This window comes from Cinclus cinclus, chromosome 1, assembly GCF_963662255.1.
Source record: "Cinclus cinclus chromosome 1, bCinCin1.1, whole genome shotgun sequence".
Taxonomy (NCBI): Eukaryota; Metazoa; Chordata; class Aves; order Passeriformes; family Cinclidae; genus Cinclus; species Cinclus cinclus.
The window spans coordinates 53,713,240-53,735,054 of NC_085046.1; the positions used below are offsets into that span (position 1 = coordinate 53,713,240).

Here is a 21,815-nt window from a genome sequence, read left to right on the forward strand (position 1 = left end):
CTGCCTGCAGTTTTTGCACTCCTGCTTCATTATTTTTGTCCTGAGGTCCTGTACAACTATTGCTTCCTTTTACTAGTTGCAAGTTTTAAGGATCTTTCAAAATGGTAAAGAAAATTTGGTTTTAAAGTTCCAAGTAGTATCTGTACATACTGAGTCCCAAAGAGTGAGTGAAATTAATAACTTGGATGATTCTAGTTGTAAATAGGTATAGGATACAGACCTTTTCAGTATCCATAAACTAAAGCAGTAAGTGAAATACACTTTTTACTAAGAAAGGCTATGTAGATTTTGGTCAAATCCCAAATTTCACTGCCCATATGTTGGTGGTAGAGAGAAGCATATCCTGTGAAATCCTGCACAATGCTGACAGCTCCCACATAAAACCACCAGTTTTGTTTAAACCACAACAAAGACACTTAAAGATCTGACTGTGGTATCTCAGGCAGAAAGAGTTAAGCAATTCACAGCTTTTTCTTGGAATTTCCCTTTCCTATCCTGAGAGGTCTGTTCTGGAGTCATGTAAACACAGACATCTGCTTGCTGTCACTTCATCCTTCTTTTAAATTCGTAAGAATAGAAACATTCCCAGAGGGAGTTCCAGGCCAGGCCACTTTCAGCCACCAGCCCTCCATGCCTTTATCCACTAAAAAGGCACATAAAGTGCTGGGGCTCCTACACACTTTCATGAACCTTCTGGCTACAAGTTTTGTTAATCTTTGAAGTTAATAATGCAATTCATTCTGTATGAAAATAGTATCAAACCAAATTTACTTTTCATATAAAAAGTGGACAAAATTTTTATGTACAACTTTTATATACCTGAAGTGTGTAAAGGAAATTGTGAAGTACAGTAAACTTATGGTAAGAAGACCAATAAACTAGAGTTGCTGTCTTAAAAAAACAAAAAGTTTTCTAGGCAAAGTCTGGTATGTTAGTGGAAGCCTCTCCATCTCTTGTGCTTCTGTTTGGAGGTACAAACAATCTCTTTATAGCTGATTTAGAAATCAGGGCTCATCTTTTAATTACTTTGCCTCTCTGTTACCCCAGACAGGCAAGTGTGGAAGACCTGAGCAAACAGGAGAACAGTGATTCACAACTGTAGAGTTTTAATCCCTATATCCTGCTAAACAGAAATTCACCTTACAGATATAAACATTGCTTTTAATATAAAGCTAAACCAAACACAATAATTGTATTTCATTAAGCATCACATCAGTCTTCAGAGAGGATCACATTACTGGTCCAGCATTTTGCATGTGGTAAAATGAATGGATACCAAGAAGAGATGTCTTGCTTAAGCCTTATTATTGTTTAGTGGCAGAAGAGAACCTGGTGTTTTCTGCTCTCCCTATTGCATTCCCTAATCAATAACATTTTCAGATCAAGTTTCAAATGCATTGCCTTCCTGGGTGGAGAGATGCCAGCAGAAAGTCAGCCATGCTTTCCAACACGTACTAATGATATGGGTAACAGTTTAATTCTGAGCATCTCTGCTGTAACTGTTCATTAAATGTTCCAAATTCTGATAGAGCTCTGAAAAGAACTCCTTGATTTCCTCAAGCACCTTTCAAATCTACTGTAGAGAATACAAATAGACTCAGAAACATTGCTCTTATCAAAAGAATAAGCATTCAAAAACTTTGAATAGATGAGAGTTTCCATGATTTCTTTGATAATCTACATGTTTGTGTGTTTCACAGCTCTCCAAGAGAGAGTCTTCTGTGGCCAAAAATATGTATGCCAAAAGATACATAATTTTTTAAAATGGAAGGTGGTTTTATTACCCTCCCCCCCCCCCCCCCCCCCCCCAGCATTCTGTTTAAAAAGAGAAATTCTGACACTGGAGAATTAAATGGAAATTCCTGCTCAAGTTAACAGGGGTTCTGGTTTTTGTCCTTAGTCTGAATTAAAATCTGCAATGATGGCAGGAGCAATTTTAACCTAAGATAATAGTTTTAAGTTTTCATTCACAACACCATAGCAACAGAGGTCACAATCTCCTTAGAAAAGGAGTATTTACTCTATTGAATTCCACTGCATATGGAAATTATTTATGCTGTAATCAGAAGCATAGCACCTTCCAGTGGAAGATTCTCATGCAATTATCATGGACCAAAACAGTCTTTAGCTCACTAGGCTGTAGTTTAACAAGACCTTTTTTTTTTTTAATGACTAGTATCTTCATTAACTGATTGATGCCTAATGTGGTGCAGCACCTGCTCTCTCAATCTCTTGTGGTTCAGCTTTTCAGCATAAGGAATCAGACAGTTGTGACAGTATTATAAAATATAATAAACTTTCCATGCTTCAAAACAGAAAAATAATCCACAAATTGATTTCCAGAGTTGAGGTTTCAGGTCCTGAAGGGTTTTTTGTTTGGGGACTCTTTTTGGATGGGAGCTTTAAGTGACAAAATCACTTTCTAAAGCATAGAACTGTTGCCATAATTATAAGTCTTTTCATGCATTTTATTTTTAAAAGCTACAGAAAATCAAGCCTAAAAATGTTAGTGCATTCCTAGTAGTGGTCAAGCTGTGCAAATGCTAAATTTATATTCCAGCAATATGTAATCCTTCACATGATGTAGATGATGTTTTGCAAAACACAGGGTCTATAATGCAAGTGTTACAAACCTGATTTCTTGCTTTTATAACTACCTACAGACTGCTTAATGACATCTAAAGGCAGCTTTTGCCTTCTCATTCAGGAACTGTTTTAGAAGTGCTCTGAAGAACAGTAGGAGCTGCCAGCTTCCCTGGTGCACTTTGGAGCATCCCACCAATAAGAAATCTAATCCCATTTGTTGGGTCTGTTTATGTCCTGATGAATTTAATAATGCTGTTGTGAATGCGTTCTCTCTCCTGTCCTGTGAAATCCTTCAACAGAGGTATACAACTTGTCAAGGCATTACGTAACCAAATGGTGCTTTCTTGGAAAGGGTGGAGCCGTGTCCTATTAAACACTCTGCACAGCAAAGCAAGTGCTTGTTCATTTTTCGTGTTGATTTCATCTTGTCAAACTGTTTTCTCTCCATTGTGTAGAAACTTGGTCAGTTATCACCATTACTTATAGCAGGAGCTGTTTTAAATATCCATCACACTTAAAAAAAACAAGAAATAGATTCCCTCAAATTGAGTATCAGTGAAGCTTCTATACTTCATGTTCTTTCTATTCTGCAAATGAAATCCTGACTTTTTCGTGTTAACTGCAGCCTCTTAGTGCTGTCAGGAGAAAGTTGCAAATGTTTTTGTTTAATCAATGTAACTGATCTCTTTCATTCTCATAGCATTTTTCTGTAGAGGGAATTGATGATTTCACCTAAATTTAAACTACCATCTTCCTTATTTTATATGGACTGCAGTGACCATATTTAGTTCTGCTGGATGCTTCTTACTCCCCTTCTGCTCTTGCCAGCACAAACATGTCATATGAATTAAATATTTAGACAGAAACATACTTTAGGCAAGACAGGAGGAAGCCTCATATTGGGACTGCATCCCAAGCAATCTGATATTTTTAGAACTTGATGGAAATACTTATTCAGTGCTTTGATTTACAGCTTCCCATAATGAAGGGCACTGTGTAATAGTTTTTACGATACAAAAGTTCCATAATGCAGAAACCTTAATACAGGACTGAGGAATGAAAAAGAAAAAAAGAAAAAAAAAACAGAATAGTGGAAGAGGCTGCAAGGTAGCAGCAAATGACAGTCACTTAAATAAAGCATGCAGAATGTTTCCCTGGATATGAAGAATCAATTTGCATTCTAAGAGTTGAGACTAGCAAGAAATGCCCAAACTCAAATTGAGCTGGAGCTTCCCAGGAGATCAGTTGAAACAGAAAGTCACCTCCAATACACCTGATGCTAGAAGCTGAAATAGGGTTGAATTTCTGATAGAACAGATCTGCAAAGTTGTTTTGAAATTGCTGGCTGCTTTGTCATTATTCCCAAAAGGTAACATTGTCATGGCAAGTACAGTTTTCAAATAAAAATTATTACTACTACCTGCATGTCTTGTTTCACTGTCTTGCATAAATGTATGTTATGTGCTTGCTTGGGAGTCTCACAGCAGGATCTGTAATCCATAACAAGAAGCAATCTGGGGAGAAAAATGTTTATAGCTTCTAAAATCTGCCAGGTTTAGAGTAATATTTTCCTGATGTGGAATTGCCAAACCATCTGCAGATACATTTTGAACTATTACTTACTACTCCATTTCTCATATACAACATTAGTAGATTCCTGTTCATTTCCCATGTCAACTCTAGTTATTAGTCCATTCCCTACCCCCTCCCCCTCATGAACAATTTTTGAAAATATGGGATTAAAAAATGGTCACAGTTAATCTTTGTACTGCCAATAAAGCAGGAAAGTGCCTGTGCAGTCAGAAAGTCCACTGCCTTCCTTGTCTTGAGGGCAAGGATTCCAGCCCGGGGGTGACACGAGATTTCACGAGTATTTGTGGAGGGGGAAAAGTTAAAGAACTGCATATGGATAACTTTGGCTGCTGTTTTTGTCCACTGTGCACATCATCTTTTGTTTTCCAGTGTGGGGATGTGTTTTAATTTTAGCTCTAGTGCAGGAAAGCAGGGAATGGCCTGCTCCTCTTCTGTACTTTCCATGTATTTTTTGCTACTGGGTTAGCTGCAAAGCAGAAGTCCCAATTTCTCAATCCTACATTGATTTGCAGGCAGTTTCTCACATCCAAATGCTCTTTGAAGGACAATGCCAGTAAAGAAAATCAGAAAATTAAATTTAAAAAAGGAAAAAAATAAAAGAAAAAACAACAACAAAAAAAAAAAAAAAAAAAGAAAAAGAAAAAAACAAGAAAAACAAACCAAGACCAACCAAACAAAAAAAGCCACCACCAAAGCAGGTCTTGCTTTGAAACCATTCCTGTAGATCCTTTTTGCAGTTGGTAAGGGTGAAGGAGAATTAAGATAAAAAAGTAATGATCTCTTCCTTGCTCCTTGTTCAGGAAAATCACCTCCTAAAGTCAGGTTTCTGTTCAGTTCTCTGTGCAGCCCATTCCTTTCTCAGGGTGAACTGGAGACAGAGCAAGGGAAGAAAGCAGCACTGGCAGCTCTTAAGGCATTGATGCTCAGAGAGGCTCCCAAAGGAAGGGCAAGCAGATACCAGTGCTTCCTGACCACTGCCACCTGGGCAGAACCAAGATCCTCAAAAGGCTGTAGAGAGTGTGCTGTTCCCCTGATGGGACCTGCTGACATGTTTTACACATTTTTAAAACAGGTCTGGAAATAACTTGCAGGAGGAAAGAAAACAGGCACCTATGTTAGAGGTTGCTGCACATTAAATACTTGCTTCCAGCTATGTCCTCTAGCAACTAATACCACAACCTAGCACACAGGAGGGAGTACAGCAGAGAGACATCTGCACAAGTCAAGTACTAACCACTACTCCCCCAAGTTACCTTATGGGCAGCACATGGTGTCAGATCTGTCATTACCAGGCTGGTTTCTGTAACGCTTACTCTCAAGTATTCCCCTTTCTAACCAGCTATGTTTCTTCTACACTGTATTTCCTAATATTGAAAAAAAAAAATTCACAGAGCCTCTTTGAAAAAAGTCCTGTTAAAGGTACATTCACCATGTTACGAGATTTGCAATATCAATAGTACATCCAACATGCCCCCTGAGGAACTGCTGAAAAATTGAAGCCGTGCTGTGCGAAGTGATCCAATATTGCCTATTGGCAATGGCTGCTCTAACTGAAGAAAAAGAAAATATTACCATAAGGCTCAAAGTTCCTCTGACTATGCCTTCTCTCCATAGGCAATAAAAAAAGCCCAAAATAAGCAGCCATAACAAGTAAACTACTTTAAAAGCAAAACCCTCAAGCTCCATCAAGGAGAATGCAATTGACTGGGAAAAGCAACAGTTACCCTTATTTGTCAAATGAAGTTCTCTCTGCCCACATTTACTGCAGCTGCAAAGTGCTCCAACGTTCATTTTCTTCCACATGGTGGGGGAGTTTGGTAGTTCTAATCCTGTTCATCCAGATGGCCTGTCAGTTTTTATGGGCATTCCTTAAAAATAGAAGCAACTTAATCCTGGTTCAGGTAATTTAAAAGAAATTTCTGCAGAACTGCATTGTTCTTTAAAGCTAGCAGGCAATATTTCATGGCTTTGACAAGAGGACTGGTTTCCTCTCTTGCCATCAATTTCACAGACCCCTTCCTTGCTCTGTGTTGATACAGGCTATTCTGCAGTTACTTGTGTATCTCCTCTTCCACTTGATGCTATTTTACTTGCAGCTGAGGATATCACTTGAGATGCAGATCCCACTGGAATTATTACTGATACCTTACTGCACAGCTGGCTACCCTGATGGCAGTAAGAGCTCAATGAAAGGGATGCTGCACCATTCTAAAACCATTTCTGGTTCATGCTCCAACATAAACCAGAGCCAACTTTGTCACAACTTTGTTACGAGTTACAATAGCAGCTTTCATGCGAAAAAACTGAGTAGACAACTAGAATTGGTTATACACAACTGCCAGATCTGCTATGTGCAAATCAACACCCTGTGAAATACAGCCTGAGCTTGTCACCAGAACTGAAGGTCAGGCTTTAATTGTAGCTGTCACCAAAATATTGTTTCCAGAGTAAGATGTTTTGGGCTGCAGCTACACATCTTGTCAGCCTATTGTCAAATGACACCTATGTAACTGCTGCTGGCCCCTCTAACTTCCAAATGCATTTTCACTGCCCATCTATTGACTTTATGAATGACAAGTAATGAAGCAGCACTCTGCCCAACCTCAAGTTTAAGAGAACTAAAGATAACAGCAAATGTCAGATTTTGGATGGAGGTATAGCATTTATTGAAAGATTCAAAAGGTTTCATTAGATTAACTAATACAGTATGAAAAAAAAAAAACAAACCAAGAAAAGCCTCGAGCATTGAAAGCACAGTTGCTTAAGCAAGGCTCAATTCACTGTGTCTTATTAAACTGAAAATACCAGGTTCTTCAGGTTTGATTTCCCATTGCTTACAACACGTGCACCATCCTCTTTAAAGAGACAGTGGTGGAGAATATTAATTGCACCTCTGTTAGGACACAGCAAAGTAAAAACATCATGTCCATCACCCACCATCCTGAGCAGCTCACAGGTGCTGAAGCAGCAGCTTCTCAGCACTGGCAAAGCCCCTGTCCCACACCCAAGTCCCAGCACTCTGCCTGCTCTTGGGGCACCATCAGTGCTTGAAGGGATGCTCTGCTGCACCTTGGTTTCTACATCATCCATGCTGCCAGCAAAGGCTCCCACTGCCAGACCCTTCGGGGCTCCTTTGAAACAGGACTGGAGCAGTAAATGAGTTTTATTAATAACTTGCAGAATTTCAATACACTGAAAACATTCCATTTAACCCAATGTTCTTTTGAAAAGCTATTTGACAACCAGAGAGGGAAAACAAGGAAAGACTTCCATTTTCATGTACTTTATTTACAGGCCACACAATACATTTTATATACAAATGGCTTAAAATAACAAAGAGTAAGCAAGCTGAAGCATAACAATTTATTTTAAATTAAGTTGTCTCGAAATAACTCCTGCAGTAAAGTTTCTTCACCCTGATAAGCAAGTTAATTTGATTTTCAGTCAACCCAAGGTAATTTTATTTTTAAATATAGAATTCAAATAAATTTTCTGGTGATTCTTCAATTTCATGACACACTTCTGCAAATACAGAACATCCCAAAACTCTCAAGAAGGGTGATAGCCAAAATTTCCTCATGTAAAAAACACCGTAACAGAACAGACTGGAGAAATGTTGTATGTAAAACACTTGCACATTTTTATTAATGAAAAGAATGCAAGTAGTACATTTGACATTTTTTCTCTCTCGGAAACAGAATTCATGGTCCAAGACCTAATTTGCCTGCAGGCAAGAGGTATCCTGTGTTACTTCAATACTTCAGTTTTTACCACACCATTATCAATGAAACTTATCCAATTGTAAACTTCACCATAACTGGAACTGCCTCCACCAAAACTGAAAGCAAAAGAAGAGCGCTCAAAACCGTTAAGAATTTACAACACGGCACTTGCTGCCTCTGCTTCTAGAAAGCACCTGACACTACTATGGGATGGAGAAAATTTGAGAGAGACCATGTTTTATGGAAACATAAGAAAATATAGAAGTTAGCCATTTTAAAATTATTTTTCCAAGAAATTACATTAACATTTAAGGATACATGTATTTTTATATCTCTTCTCTAGCACTGTTCATTCTGTTCAGGATAATGACCAGCAGCAACCCATAAAAGTGGTTTCCTTTTCCTTTGGCTGAATTTAGCATTGTAATAGTCTAAGTGTTTTAAGTCATGGTCATAAGCAGTCCAGTCATGCTCGCTTTCTTCTTGATATGGCTAAAGACCACTTAACATAAATAAGTACTTGCTATCCGATAGTCCATTATTACAGTATTTCAGTATATTTACTTAGAAATACAAACACACAACACTTACTTTTTGATGTAGTAGTATCCAGGTCTCTGTAGCTCACTTTGGAGTTGCAGCATGGAAAACATAAGCCCAGAGGAATGAGGGAGAAAGTAATAAAAGCCATAGCTCCATAGAAAAATAACTGTTTTCAGAATGTCTACTACTGCATCAAAAATGCAAGAGCCATGTGATGTAAAATGCCAAACTATTAGAGACTCTCTGCTGAGTGGAGTTCATGCATAAGGGTAAAATGCTGCCATAAGCACCTTGTCATGTGATTTAATTCAAAAGAAATGCTGACAAGTAACACACAGGTCTGGTACAAATGAATGTGGACCTACCATCCTTAGAGCCCGGCAGTTCCCCGGCTGCTAACCTGCCCAGGTACAATTCCAGGCTGGGGAGAGTGGCCGCAGGCACCAATCCTCCTGCCACACTCGAGGGCAGAGCTCCTCACCTGCACCCAGCCTCCACCAGCCCAAGAGGAAAGGTGTTACCAAAAGAGCCAAGAAGACTCCCTGGGTTACAGAGAAAGCAATTTTTTCAGAGTTATCGCATATGGAAATACATTAACTTTCTCTCCAAATTATCCCAACACTCTTGTCCCAGGCGAATACAGTGTTCAAAGCCATGGCTAGTAATCCTTAAGCTGGGGAAAAGTCATTGTACAGTATTCATCTGCTACGGCATGCCAGAGTTTTGTTTTCTGATTCATCTGGAAGTCAATTGTTTATTGCACCTTCTCACAGTCAGGATTACTTGCGCTGGGGCTGTTGGGGTTTTTTTCATGGCCAAGACTGAAATCCATTTTGGTAGAACAATATCTGAGAGTACTGCCAGCCCAAGAGGAAATGGCACACTCATTTACAGATGCAGAGGGGACCAACTTCTCTGTATCAAATAAAGCTAAGTAAATGACTTAAAAATTTATGTCCAAAGGGGAAGGTAGGAGATGCTTCTTCCTGTATTTTTGTATTGGAAGTCGATTAATTTATTTCTCTGAGAACTACTTTGCATTTGAACTTACCTGTGTTTTTAGCCAACTATTGCCTGCAGTTACACAAGTGTAGTTGAGTAACCCCAGACTGCACATCTTTAGTGAAAGTAAGTGCACATAAGCTTTGAAAGTCTTTTGCTTGATTCTAGAAAAAAAAAAACAAAAAAACAAAACCAACAACAACAAAAAAAACCGAACAAAACAAAAACAAAAAAAGAACTGTGTGTCTACAAAGAGCCTTAGCCGACACTGTCCATATCTAAATGACACTACTGATTTTTGTCTTTAAATTTTACTAGCAGAAATATGCTACGGGGATGTCCTTACTCAAGGGAAAAACAGTCCAGTGCACTGTCACTCATGTGAAGCTTTTGCCTTTCTTAAGCACAGGCTATTCAGGTTGCATTTGTTTCTAACCTGGCCACTTCTATTTTCAGATGGCAGGATTTTCTACTGTGTCTAATGAAGGCAACTGCTGGACTTGGCGACAGCATAAGCAGCAGGACTCTCTCCATACCTCATCTGCCAGATTCTCAAACACTACACAGCAAGCAAAGCGAGTTTGTCCATGCTCTACAGTGTGGGAATCAGACATACATGAATAATTTTCAACGTTCAATTAAAGGATTTTCAATTAAAACAAAACACCAACAGCTTTGGCTTCTATTCTGAAAATCCAAAAAGTCATTGACAAAACATTTGTAATAATGTAAGTAGAAATTTTACTTTTTAAAATGTAGTATTTAAACACTCAGTTACATAAGGTACCGATTTGTCAACTGGATAATCAGTTGGAAAATTGTTTCCAATATGGTCTTCAACACATCCTTTTATGTACAGGCAAAATATAACCATACCTCCTCTGCAGGACAGAGACCACTTGTCAGAAGAAACAAAAAAATAAGAACATGCTGAAAGTTGCAATTAGTATGAGGAGTGGGTCTTGGTAAGAGTTTTACCTATAGTAGTTTTAGTTGTTCCGAGACACTCAATTCCAATATTAAAATATTCTGTGGAATAGCAGATATAAAATCAAATAATTGGCACAATCACAAGTTTACAGCGAATTACAACTAGTGTCAAACATTTTGTCATTGCTTTTAATACTGGTCTTTTTTTCCTTTGGTTACTTTCTACAATGCAGTACTTGGGGTAAAAAGACAAACAGTGTCAGCTTTTCACACAAAGTAAAGAAATTACTGCTGTTGACATTTAAGAGAAAAAAAAACTATTTCATCACTTGGTAAGGACATACAAAGTATAGTTTATTTGGCAGAGGAACTAAAACACTACAACTCCAACAGGGAGCTGAGGAAAAACTACACTCTTCATTTTTCTCTTCACTTTCAGCGTTTCTCATGAAGTTCAGTTTGGATATTACAATTTTATCTAGGTAAGATCAGGTCGCTAAGTAACTGGCCCATGTGAAGTAAACACCACAAGATTACGACCTGTTTGAGTTTCTTATTATCTGAATTCTCTTGTTAATTACCTAGGTTTAGGTGTTATGTTCATAGCAACCTATGAAGTACTTCCAAATTTTTGCAGACCTTAAGCTTACATGTTAAGGCACTTACCATTCAAGTAAAACAGTTTTTATATAAACAAGCGTGGGAGATGGAGAGAACATTTTACCAGAACACCCATTCTTTTTTATTTATTAAAAGAAAAAAAACGTTGACCAAATATTTATAAAATTTTGCATCAAGAGAAAGGTTGTGTTTTATTATCTGAAATGAGCACGAAGTACACCTTCCACAATAACACTGAAAGCAGTGCAAAGACTGACAGTGACCTTTGACTAAAGGTAGTTCTGTAAAAAGAAAATTACCAAATAAATCAGTGCCCTGCTTTGATTGTTGTAAAATTTCTTTTTTTACATAAAAGTTGGTCCAAACTTACAAAAAAAGCACAAATGTGCATAGTTCAGAAGATTTGAAAGAGTGCCATAAAAAGCTGATGTCCCTAAATTTAGCATCCACTTAAAACTGCCAAAATACAAAATAAAAGTCAGAACTAGAGTTTGTGAACATGTACAATCATCTAGTTTTTAGACAGCATGAGTTGTAAGCATTTTTAAATTTTTCCTACTGTATGCAAGACCCTTTTCCACATAAAAATAAAGCTGTTGAATTAACATTATTCAAGTCTGTTGAACTGCTGCTTTAAATTGCAGCTGGGGGGGGGGGGGGGGGTGGAGCGGGAGAGAAGTTTTTCCAGATAAAAATGATGTGCCTGAGGAAAAACAGATACTCAGTATGGTAACCCTCTGCCTCGCCCTCTCGCTGTGGATGTGCTAATGTGTCCCCTGTATCCTTGAGAATAGCCAGGTCCTTGGGCAGGAGAAGTCCAAGTCTGTCCATGCACGTGGCTGATGCCAGTGGGATTTTCCTGTAAATTACTTCCATAGCTATAGTTGTGCATCTTTGTGGGCAAAGAGTGCGTACTCTCTGGCCCTGCGGAAGCATCACTGGTGCTCCCCAAAACCGGGATTGGGCCATGGCTGTATTCAAACCTATGGTCTTTATCTCCACTGAACAGCATGGGGCCAGCGTTGAGGTAAATGTCTCCGTAACCAGTTACTGAGCTGGGAAAGGATTCTGGAAAGGCTGATGGAGGAGGGGCAGCACCAGAGTGAGATGAAGCAGTACTGTAGTTATCCAAAGACTGAATATCTGAGTTTCCAAGGAAACTCCTCCTTTCTAATACTCCTGATGATCCGCTTCCTATTCCATCGCTAGTGCTGTAACAGGCAGATGAGAAGGATGATGATCCAAAGTTATCCTTGTAGTCTGGGCCTGTTACATAGGAGTCTCTAGCCTGATAATCCACACTCGTTGGTACTGGCTCCTCCGTTGTCGCCTGAGCTTGGTGCTGAGCCAGCAGCTGCAGAAGAGCTGCTTTCACTCCTGCGTGAGGATCTGTTCCTGAAGAGTTACTTATAGGCAAATGCTGATTCTCTGTCCGATAATCAAGGTCTTCGTCAGTGAGCGGCGGAGGCTCCGGTGGCTCGGGGGGACGTTGATCTGGAGGCAAGATCCGAGGGCGCTCCTGCTCAGGTGTTCGGTTCAGAAGCCTCATCTCAGATTGCCTAACCAAATCCTCTTGACCTAAGAAGATGAAAAATAAAAGCTCTGGAATAAAAGCATACAAGTAACAGGACCAGAACGAAAAGGACTCCTTTCTGGAAAAACACAAAGGTTTTTAAACTTCAATTCTCATGAATTTGTTAGTTAAGTTTACCAGTAATTATATCAATTATTTTGGACAAAATTTGGTAACAGCTCATTTGCCTCAGGAGCATGATGTATGTTACTCCTTAAAGTAAGATTACCAGGCAATCAGTTAAAGAAAAACTGTACAAGCTCCTTAAAAAAAACCCAGCAAAACCAAACAACCAGAACAAAACTCAAGCAACACAAACACTAAAAATTCAAAGAAGGATCAAGAAAGATTCAAGGATAAGGATAGAAGTCTCATGGGAGAAAAGGCCACCCTATCAAAGAACAGCAACACTCAAGGTTTAAAATAAATATGAACAAAAACCCACACCTCTCATAAAAACCCCATAAACCCCTCGAAGAACAGCCCCAAAGTATTTCAGAATATTTCTTTCAACAGCTGCAAATACCACAAAACAATACACGGTCCACCATAATAAAATGAATTCGCAACCCAAAAAAGATGAACAGATGAAAAGATGAAACTGAAGACTACAGAAACCACTCCTGTACCTCAATGAAAACCTTTAGCCTTGCGTGTGTGACAGTTACAGGCAACCACTGAATTTGACACTAAGGAACTGCTCTAGTCAGCATTAAAACCCAAACCAAAATATTTGGTCTCACCAAAATAAGCATTACCTAAACACACAGTCAAAACTGGCAAATTACATCTATGCACCTACTAGAAAAGTGTCTTAATCACTAAGAAAACCCCAACCCCAGAATAATGATCCATGTTTCATCACCAATTCTTGTGATCTATTAGTAATTGTAATTGCCCAACTCTTAGGTTGGGTATTGTTTGCTCTGTCTGCATGGCACCTGTTAAACTAAGAGACAAACTCTCTGATCCAGACATAAAATGTGACCAAAATCAATTTAATCTCCTATACTCACACAGATTCATATGGGAAACATGTTAATTCTCTACTCCCAAAATATTACATCTCCAGTGCTCCAGGTATTTACTAGTTGCAATAAAGGCATTCAGTACCTGCAGACATGTATAATGACTTGATCAGATGTGGGTAGCCAGGTGCAGGAGATTCCACGTCGTCCCGGCTGACAGACACAGGAGTGGCGGGCTCTGGAGGCTGCCTGAGTTGTAATGACATTTCATTTCCTGATCCATTTTCCTTCTCCTCCAACACAAAATCTTTTTGTTTTGTTTGCTGAGCCTTTATTAACTGAGACAACAGAACAGCAAATGCACTCTGCACAGCTGCCTGAGCAGCATCAGTCTCAACTTTAGGCTGACCCAGCTGAGCAGGTGGCACAGGGGGCTGCGTCACCATCGGCTGTTTCAGAGGCTCCTGCTCTGGAGGTGGTGGCGGAGGCGGCGGCTGCTGCTGTTCTGACTGTTTTTCACCTGCTGACAAAATTCCAGCAGGAAGATTTATTTTATTTAGTTGCTGCTGAGTCTCTGGGTTTACCTTAATATTCAATACTTGGGCAAACTGTGCCAAACTAACACTTGTTTTAGACTGTAGCAGGTTTAGCAGGATTGCCACTTCATTCTGGTTTAACTGCTGTCCAGTGCTTGTTTTTGCTAAAGACAAAAAAGGTGTTTTTAAGTATTATTTAGAACTGACATATTTCAGAAACTCAAAAGAAGACTAATCTAGCATGGCTGACAAAACTGGCAACGCATGGGTTTGGACAACACAAAAACTGAATGCTTTCACATACTAACTGTCTTTGGGGAGTATCTATAGGAAATGGAACAGTAAGATCCAATATAACCAAAGTGACTTCCATGAGGTGCACACATGCACTTGGACAGATGGAAAAACACCAAGCTAGAGATCAATTTTCCACAATATAACTAAGTTGGGGCTTAAGGCCACCTGCTTCAGGCAGCTGAAAGTCTTCCAATCCCCATAAATTTTCCTATCTTTGACATATCACAACCCTTTGTTAAAAAGTAGCCGTCTGCAAAATCAATTTCCAGCCATATTCCAGCCCATTCTAATTCAGCACTTGGGTTTTAACATCTGCCCAAGTGACCTGGCTCTAGGTGGCCTAGGAGATCACAGTATAAATGAAAAAAGAAGTGCTGACTTTGATGGACAAGAAGTCAATCACTCAGTAGCAGGAAAGATGTGATAATGTACAGTTAATTCAATTAAATGGAGTTTGGCACCAATAAGAGATTATGATGATGCAGGGGACTATGAATAAGGAAGTTTGAGTATCAAAGTAGTTTCTCAGCTTCAAACACCAATTGTGGTGATTTATTTTGAAAGAAGTGAAGCAGCATGGATTGCAACATGCCCTATGAGCAAATGAATTAGAGAAGAAAGCAGTTAAAAATTAGAAAATGAGTGTGTGAGCAGGCTGGTCAAACTCTGAATTTTTCTTAACCCAGGTCAGCACAAACATATTCAGTCCTCTTCTATCCTTGCCACCGTGCTATCTTATCAATATATTAAGTCATAGCAGATTAGAAGCCATGCGTAACACACACACACACACACACACACACACACACACACACACACAAAATAAGTATTTGCCTTGCAAAATTTAAGAGCAGCACAGCTGGAAAGTACTGCAAAACTCACAATCCACAACTACACTTGTGGATGTGCACCAAGATACAAGCACTTGGAATCTACTTAAGCAGGATCCAGGGGCTTCAAAATTTTTACGAATCTACTTAAGCAGGATCCAGGGGCTTCAAAATTTTTATGTTATCTATATGAATATAATCCACCTTCTATTCAGCAATACAAAGAAATAAATCACAATTTCTTATGCCTCATACTGCTGACTCTCACTTAGATGTTGTGATTATTGGAAGATTTTGTCACATCTGAGGATGGTATATGCAACATTAAAACTTCTCTCAGACTCTTAGTGAATATTCATCAGAAAAATGCCAAACAAGGAAACCTGTTCAGTACTCTTTGGTTAGCTTTAAGTTCATTCTAACAGAAAACTGTATTCTGGGAAATCTGTCGTAACAAAATTACTGAGCTCTGAATAGCTCCTGTGAAACTGCAAAATGCAATTACCAGGGGTCTCCTTCATGAATCAGAACATTAGTAATTGATACAATGTCTTTTTAACCTCTCCTTTTGGGTTGCTTAGAAACAAATGTGAGAGTTTTGACTAAAGCATTCATATGGTCATGCAGTTATGTGTCTTATTAATAATATTATCTAAGGTGCATTACAGCTTCCAGAAGTATTTTATTTAATACAAGAATATACAGGAGCCTCTATGCTCCACTGAATATTAAACTTTCTTCTATCTAGACATATTTTTCTGGGTACATATGGGTAAACAAAAATATAGGTCTGACTGGTTCCTTCTCTATTTGCTTAGGTTTTTTTACATGGTCAGTATTAATGACTAACTAACTACTGAGTCTCATCAGGCTGTTACAAAGCACGAAGATAACGACGATCTTTTGGACTCTTTAAATTTCTAATATAGTTTCATGGATGGGAGAAAGAGTTACAGAAAGTAATTGTTGAAAATGCTGCTGAAACTTCAGCCTAAACATATGGATTAGCAGAATCTCATAGCTGGTTTGCATACTGAGAAACCAGATGAATGGAGCAAGAGGCAATAAATTGCAATAAAATATGATCAAAATAACTACTTTCACTGTATCTCTGCCCAGAATATTTGGACCTCTGCTCTACTGTTAAATTAAGGGTTGATTCAAGATGGTTAGTATTAAAGAACTGGCAGCTGCTATGAATGCAAAAACTTTTTAAGCTGAACTCCTCTATCAGTGTCATAGGATTTATCGTTACTTTGCACAATCAAAAATGATCTTACATTTAACTTACAGGTATCCATTTGGTGTTGTTACTCTCTGTATTTCTACATATTTTGTAAGAACTATCACTTAACTGCTGAGAATCTCAAATGGTCTCCATACTGGAACCATTACTTTTTTTTTATATTTGTGAAACTTGCCTCAAGCAAGAGTCTTTGGTTAAGTTTCAGAATTACTGGCAGTGCAACACAGAGGTAGATACTTCGTGTCATAACAGATTCTGAGGTTTGAGTGGTTTTTTTTTTATTTACAACTTGATTTAGCCCCAGCAATCTGGAAAGCTGAAGACTAACATAATATGCAGATGGAATCTGCTCCATTTGAAATGACAATTGTTCTAAACTCTGCTTTCTGACCAGTTTACCAGTACCAATAAAGCTTATTTAATCTATGGAGGTTGTGGGAAACTCTGAACAGCTACTGGCTTGTAGCATTACCAAAGAATTCTAGACGAGCAAGAGCTAAAATTCCCTCAGAATACAGAGCAAACAAGTTAGTTGCTCTGACCAGGCTGACAAGTTAGGTAAAATTGGAAAGGAACACTTATGTTTCCAAAAGCAAAGGTAGATCTTATGTAACAAAGATTAAACTTACAATACTGTTCCTCCCTCAAGAATCCAGGAGACGCCAATACTCTGCAAATAACATCTAAAATTTCTAGAGGTGCAATCCAAGTAGTAGGTAATTATAAGAACTGAAAATATTACTGACCAAGTGCTACACTAGAGCTGCCCTGAGTTTTGAGTTGGGAAGAAGTTTGCATGCCTTGTGGGGTGTTGGTTCTGCTCTCATCCATGCCTAGAGACAGATCCTTCCTAGGGACTTTAGTTGCTGTAGAGTCATCAGTCATGCCCATCTGCTTCTGTCTTCTGCGTTTCTTACTCCACAGCTCATGGCAATCCTGCCACAAAGGAAGGCTGCAAAGAATGATTGGAGATAATCAGTTTTATCCCTGTTTTAAAAATTTTTTAATCATACTGGTAAAAACACTTAAATTGTACATTATGTAACTTTTGAAAGGTGAACCTACTGGAACTTGGAAATAAATCAGGAAACATTCAAAAGCCAGCAAAATCTCAGACCTGCTTTTTCTGGCTGAAAACTCTTTACCGAGTGCCTCTTTCTGAAGCACAAGTCCTCCTGGCAGAAAAGGGGGAAAAAGTATCTTAAAATGAGAATTATATTCCTAATTATTTGTGTTATTCAAAACTTCAAAATCAATGCTGCACAGTTACTATGAAATACAACTTGCATACTACCAGATAACTAAGTTACCAACATAAAATCATTTTTTCAGGGTCCTTCTGTCTGCTTATAGAAGTACTGCTGAGTCATTAGGTCAAACGTTTGTGCCCAGTAACAGACATAGCTATCTAGTATCTATAGTGTACAGCCCAGGCAACCAACAAAGGGGGGGGAGGGAGGGAAATGTTGCAGAAATAAGTTGCATGAATAAGTATCACTTGACACTAGCAAAACTGGGATACCAGGAAGATCAAGGGCATATACTTGAAGATACATAAATGCAGAGGCAAAATTTTTCTAAGAAACTTATCTGCCACCAACTCTGTCTTTCCATTACAGTTCCCTGCAGGCATCTCAATTCTGATTTCCTGAAGAACACACAAAGACCCACAGAAATACTGAGATGGGCAGTAAAAATAGTGGTTTATGTTCTCCTATTACATATTAACTGTCTTAGCAATTTTGTCACCCAGGAACATAGAAAAATTAGCTGATGAATGACAAGAGGGACTGGAAAGGCAATTACAACAACCTTTTCCTTTATTCTCTCCCTCCACCTGCCAAGTATTTTCTGAAAAACAACTGGAAGCAAGAACTCATTGTGAGAAGTATCCTATGGTCCTTCCAATCAGCCTGTCACTTTCTTTGGATGAACAGCTACTCCTTCCCAAAACAGAACTTCAGTCTCTCAAGAGAACAGTTGACACTTTCCTGTGCTGCGCCAGAAGTGAGTATGGTTCCTCCTAATTTTTAAAATGACACCAGTGACAAGTTTGTTTTCGATTTCCATATATCAGTTTCTAGAATGGATGCCACATCCCTGAAGAAAAGATCATCTTCCCATTCACTTACTTTAAAATGCACACAAGCAACATTATAAAAAGTGGTTCTGAAACTTCAATAAACAGCTTGAGATCACCGATTTCTAATTTTCACACAGTGATATAGTTATATTCAGCCAATGAAACTTCTTCAGCTCACGTTTCAGGAACATTAGTAATGTTTGCCCAGAGAGGCTGTGGAGACTCCCTCACTGGAGATACTCAAAAACCATGTGGATACAATCCTGTGCCACGTGCTCTGGGATGACACCACTTGAGCACAGAGGCTAGACCAGATGACCCACTGTGGTCCTTGCCCACCTCACCCATTCTGTGATTCTGTAAAACAACCTTGTGTATGTAACAGGTAAGTCTAGAAAGAATTTTAATATAATCCCTAGATAAAAAAATTCTTAGATAGAAAGAAGCTTGCCTTGGAAGTTCAGTTTACTCAAACAGTATCAGAGATTCTATGTTCTGACAGCTATATTGAGAAAAGAATGAGTCCTGCAGATTCTCTAGTATCTTTTCATTGTTTTCCTTGGGACATGCTCCAATATGATTTGCACACACTGAAATGACTGCAAAGTCACTGAAAAAAAATCCTACAGGACATTGCAATACATTTCCTCTAGAGAAACTGACAAGAACAACCCTACACAATTTCACTTTTCCTGCCTGTAAAACCAAGGCTCTTATCTGGCTCATGAAACAATTTACTGTATTTGACTTTAACTCTCAGGTACCTGTGCAGAACTCTATACCCAGTGTCATTCTATCATCAAAGAAAGCAATTCCGATTCATGGAGACCTCAATATCCCTGGAAAAAGTAGACACTGATAAACCAAGATAAAAGAGAAATTATGCTTTATAAATATTAGAAACATTCACAGAAGAGTATTTTCTTTAAAGGTAGTAACTCAATCTAGGAATGACAAATCAACTCTGTTATCTGTTACACAGAGTCACTTCGCTACACAAGCATTTTACTGCAGAATCACCTTTAAACAACTGTACACATCAATATTTCTGCCACCATCTCTTTACTGAACCACAATGAACTTATTGAAATCAGTGCATATTCACACGTCCTAGAGGTCAGTAGCATTACCAGTGGAAATAACTTACTCTGGAGGAGGCATTTTAGATGGTTCCACATCTCGCAGAAACTCACACTGAAGAGCTTGTTCAGCTGTGCAGCGCTTGCTGGGATCCAGGGCAAGCATATAATCGAATAAATCTAATGCAGCTGGTGGGATGCTACAAAAGTGCAAAACAGAGGAAGCGTTACATCTTTATTCTGTATCATGCACATCAGTGCAAAATTTTAATAAACACATCCAAGATGATCATTAAGTCCTCAGGTCACTTATACACTAACAAAAAACACCCACAATCTGAGTTTGATAGTTAGAGGCAGTAATAAACTTCACCTTTTACTACCTGTGCTGTTATATAACCCAGGCTTTCTTCACCTTGTGCTGTTTCGTTGCTCGAAACCTCGTCCTTGCAAAAAACCACACCCACATTTTAGAGCCAAGACTATACTGTCACTCTACATTTTGGAATTTACCACCAGGGAGTTGGGAGTTTTGACTGATTCACAGACAATTCTACTGCTTCAAAGACATTAGTCTCATCAATATGAACAGGATGATGCATTTCTCCTGAAACCCACTATACCTGAAGGAGGGGAACAACCCCTTTAAAATAAGCTTACAGCTGTTTTCCATACCTTTCACTTGTGATATATGCACAAAACTAGTCCAGTGGTAGTACTTTAGAACATATGGTTCAGGTAACTCCTCTGTGTTGAATGAGTTTATGACCCAAAAGACTGTAATGTTAACCAGACTACATATTTAGCTGTAGCCAGTTTTACCAGTAAAAAACAATTAAGCTGTTTTTTGGATATGGCAACAAGCAGATGTACCAAAAAGTTTCCTTAGGTGAAAGCTGACAGGTGGCTGAAATTTTAAGGCCTTCTTTCCTCTTCTTGACACTTGTATTAAATAAGGATTAATACAAGCTCTGTGGGTATCATGGGAAGGACAAGAACCTAAAGCCATTTTTTCTTTACACTTGATGTATGCTCATTCTCCAGAAAATACTGAAGTTCATAAAGTCTCTGGAAAAACTTTATGCTATTATAGTTGACTAAACTAATTCTTAATCCTTACAAAGAAAACTCTTCTCTCAGTTTTCGACGATACTGCTTCTTTGGTTTCATTGTGTTGAAATAAGCTAATTTTATAACATCAGGCCACACCGCTGGACAAGGACTTCCACAAATTCGGCTGTACCAAAAAGAAGAGAAAAAAGGGTATGAGATTGAAAACCACAAGTGAGGACAGCTGTCATTTTTATTCTTGCAAATACAGTGAAAACAAAATAAAATTTCAATTTTCATGTTCAGGTTATTTTTAGATATAATTTCTCCACTGTCAAATGCCCAACACCATTAAATAATGGTGAATTGTCTACAAAGGGTAATCACCCCACACAGACTAAACTTACTGTTTCTGCCTCACTCCAGCCCACACATCCTCTACACAAATGTTTTGAAAAACTTAACCAACTACATCTGAAGAGTACTCTAGGTATCTAACTAGAAGAACTGGATAGCCCACATTTAAAGTAACTCGTATGTCCTTAGCTCCCAACACCACTGAAGAAAAATACACCAAACAGCTGAAAAAGCAGTTTTCACTGAGAATTTATTTAATGCTGAAGACACATGGGGAAAAAAAGGGCAAAAAATTCAGTAAGTCCTAATGGCAGAAACCACTAGAAAACTTCCTGCATTTTTTACTTTAGTTACGAGTTTGATGTCTCAAGCCTCATTTACCTCCACAAATGGAGCTGCCCATACTCTTATGCCTCACATTCCATCCCCATCCTTTTTTCCAACCAAGCAGAAGTTGAACACCACACTTCTGAGTGGTAGAACTCATAAGGTATTTCCATATATGGAAAGTTTCAAATTCTGATGCAGGCAGTCATAAAAGGACATTTTGCAAATACATTTCCCTAGTTCAGCCTTCCTTTTTATAAGATTTAAATGGTTAGTGTAAGAGACCTAATGATTTATTAATTATGCCCCAAGTGCTATGCACCTGACTTTACTCTGGTTGGGGATTGTTAATTTTCAGGAAGGAGAACAGAAATAATAAATCTCTTACTATTAGAATGTACTTCAGGTCTTCTTTGATAAAGTTTGAAAAGATAAATGTAGTACTGTTGACTGCAACATGATCACAGCAGAG

General features: G+C 38.5%; 1 protein-coding gene across 1 annotated transcript in view; it reads right to left on the minus strand.

The window, feature by feature from the left end:
* Positions 1-10,709: 10,709 nt before the first annotated feature.
* CDK13 (cyclin dependent kinase 13) overlaps positions 10,710-21,815 on the minus strand; it is a 43,866-nt gene continuing 32,760 nt past the window's right edge. Inside the window, exons 10-14 of the mRNA XM_062491644.1 lie at positions 20,730-20,846; positions 19,678-19,809; positions 17,194-17,399; positions 13,684-14,238; positions 10,710-12,575 (exon numbers count right to left, since the gene is read on the minus strand). Of these exons, the coding sequence (XP_062347628.1) occupies positions 11,719-12,575; positions 13,684-14,238; positions 17,194-17,399; positions 19,678-19,809; positions 20,730-20,846 (1,867 nt within the window). The 3' untranslated portion in view covers positions 10,710-11,718. The remainder of the gene's footprint in view (positions 12,576-13,683; positions 14,239-17,193; positions 17,400-19,677; positions 19,810-20,729; positions 20,847-21,815) is intronic.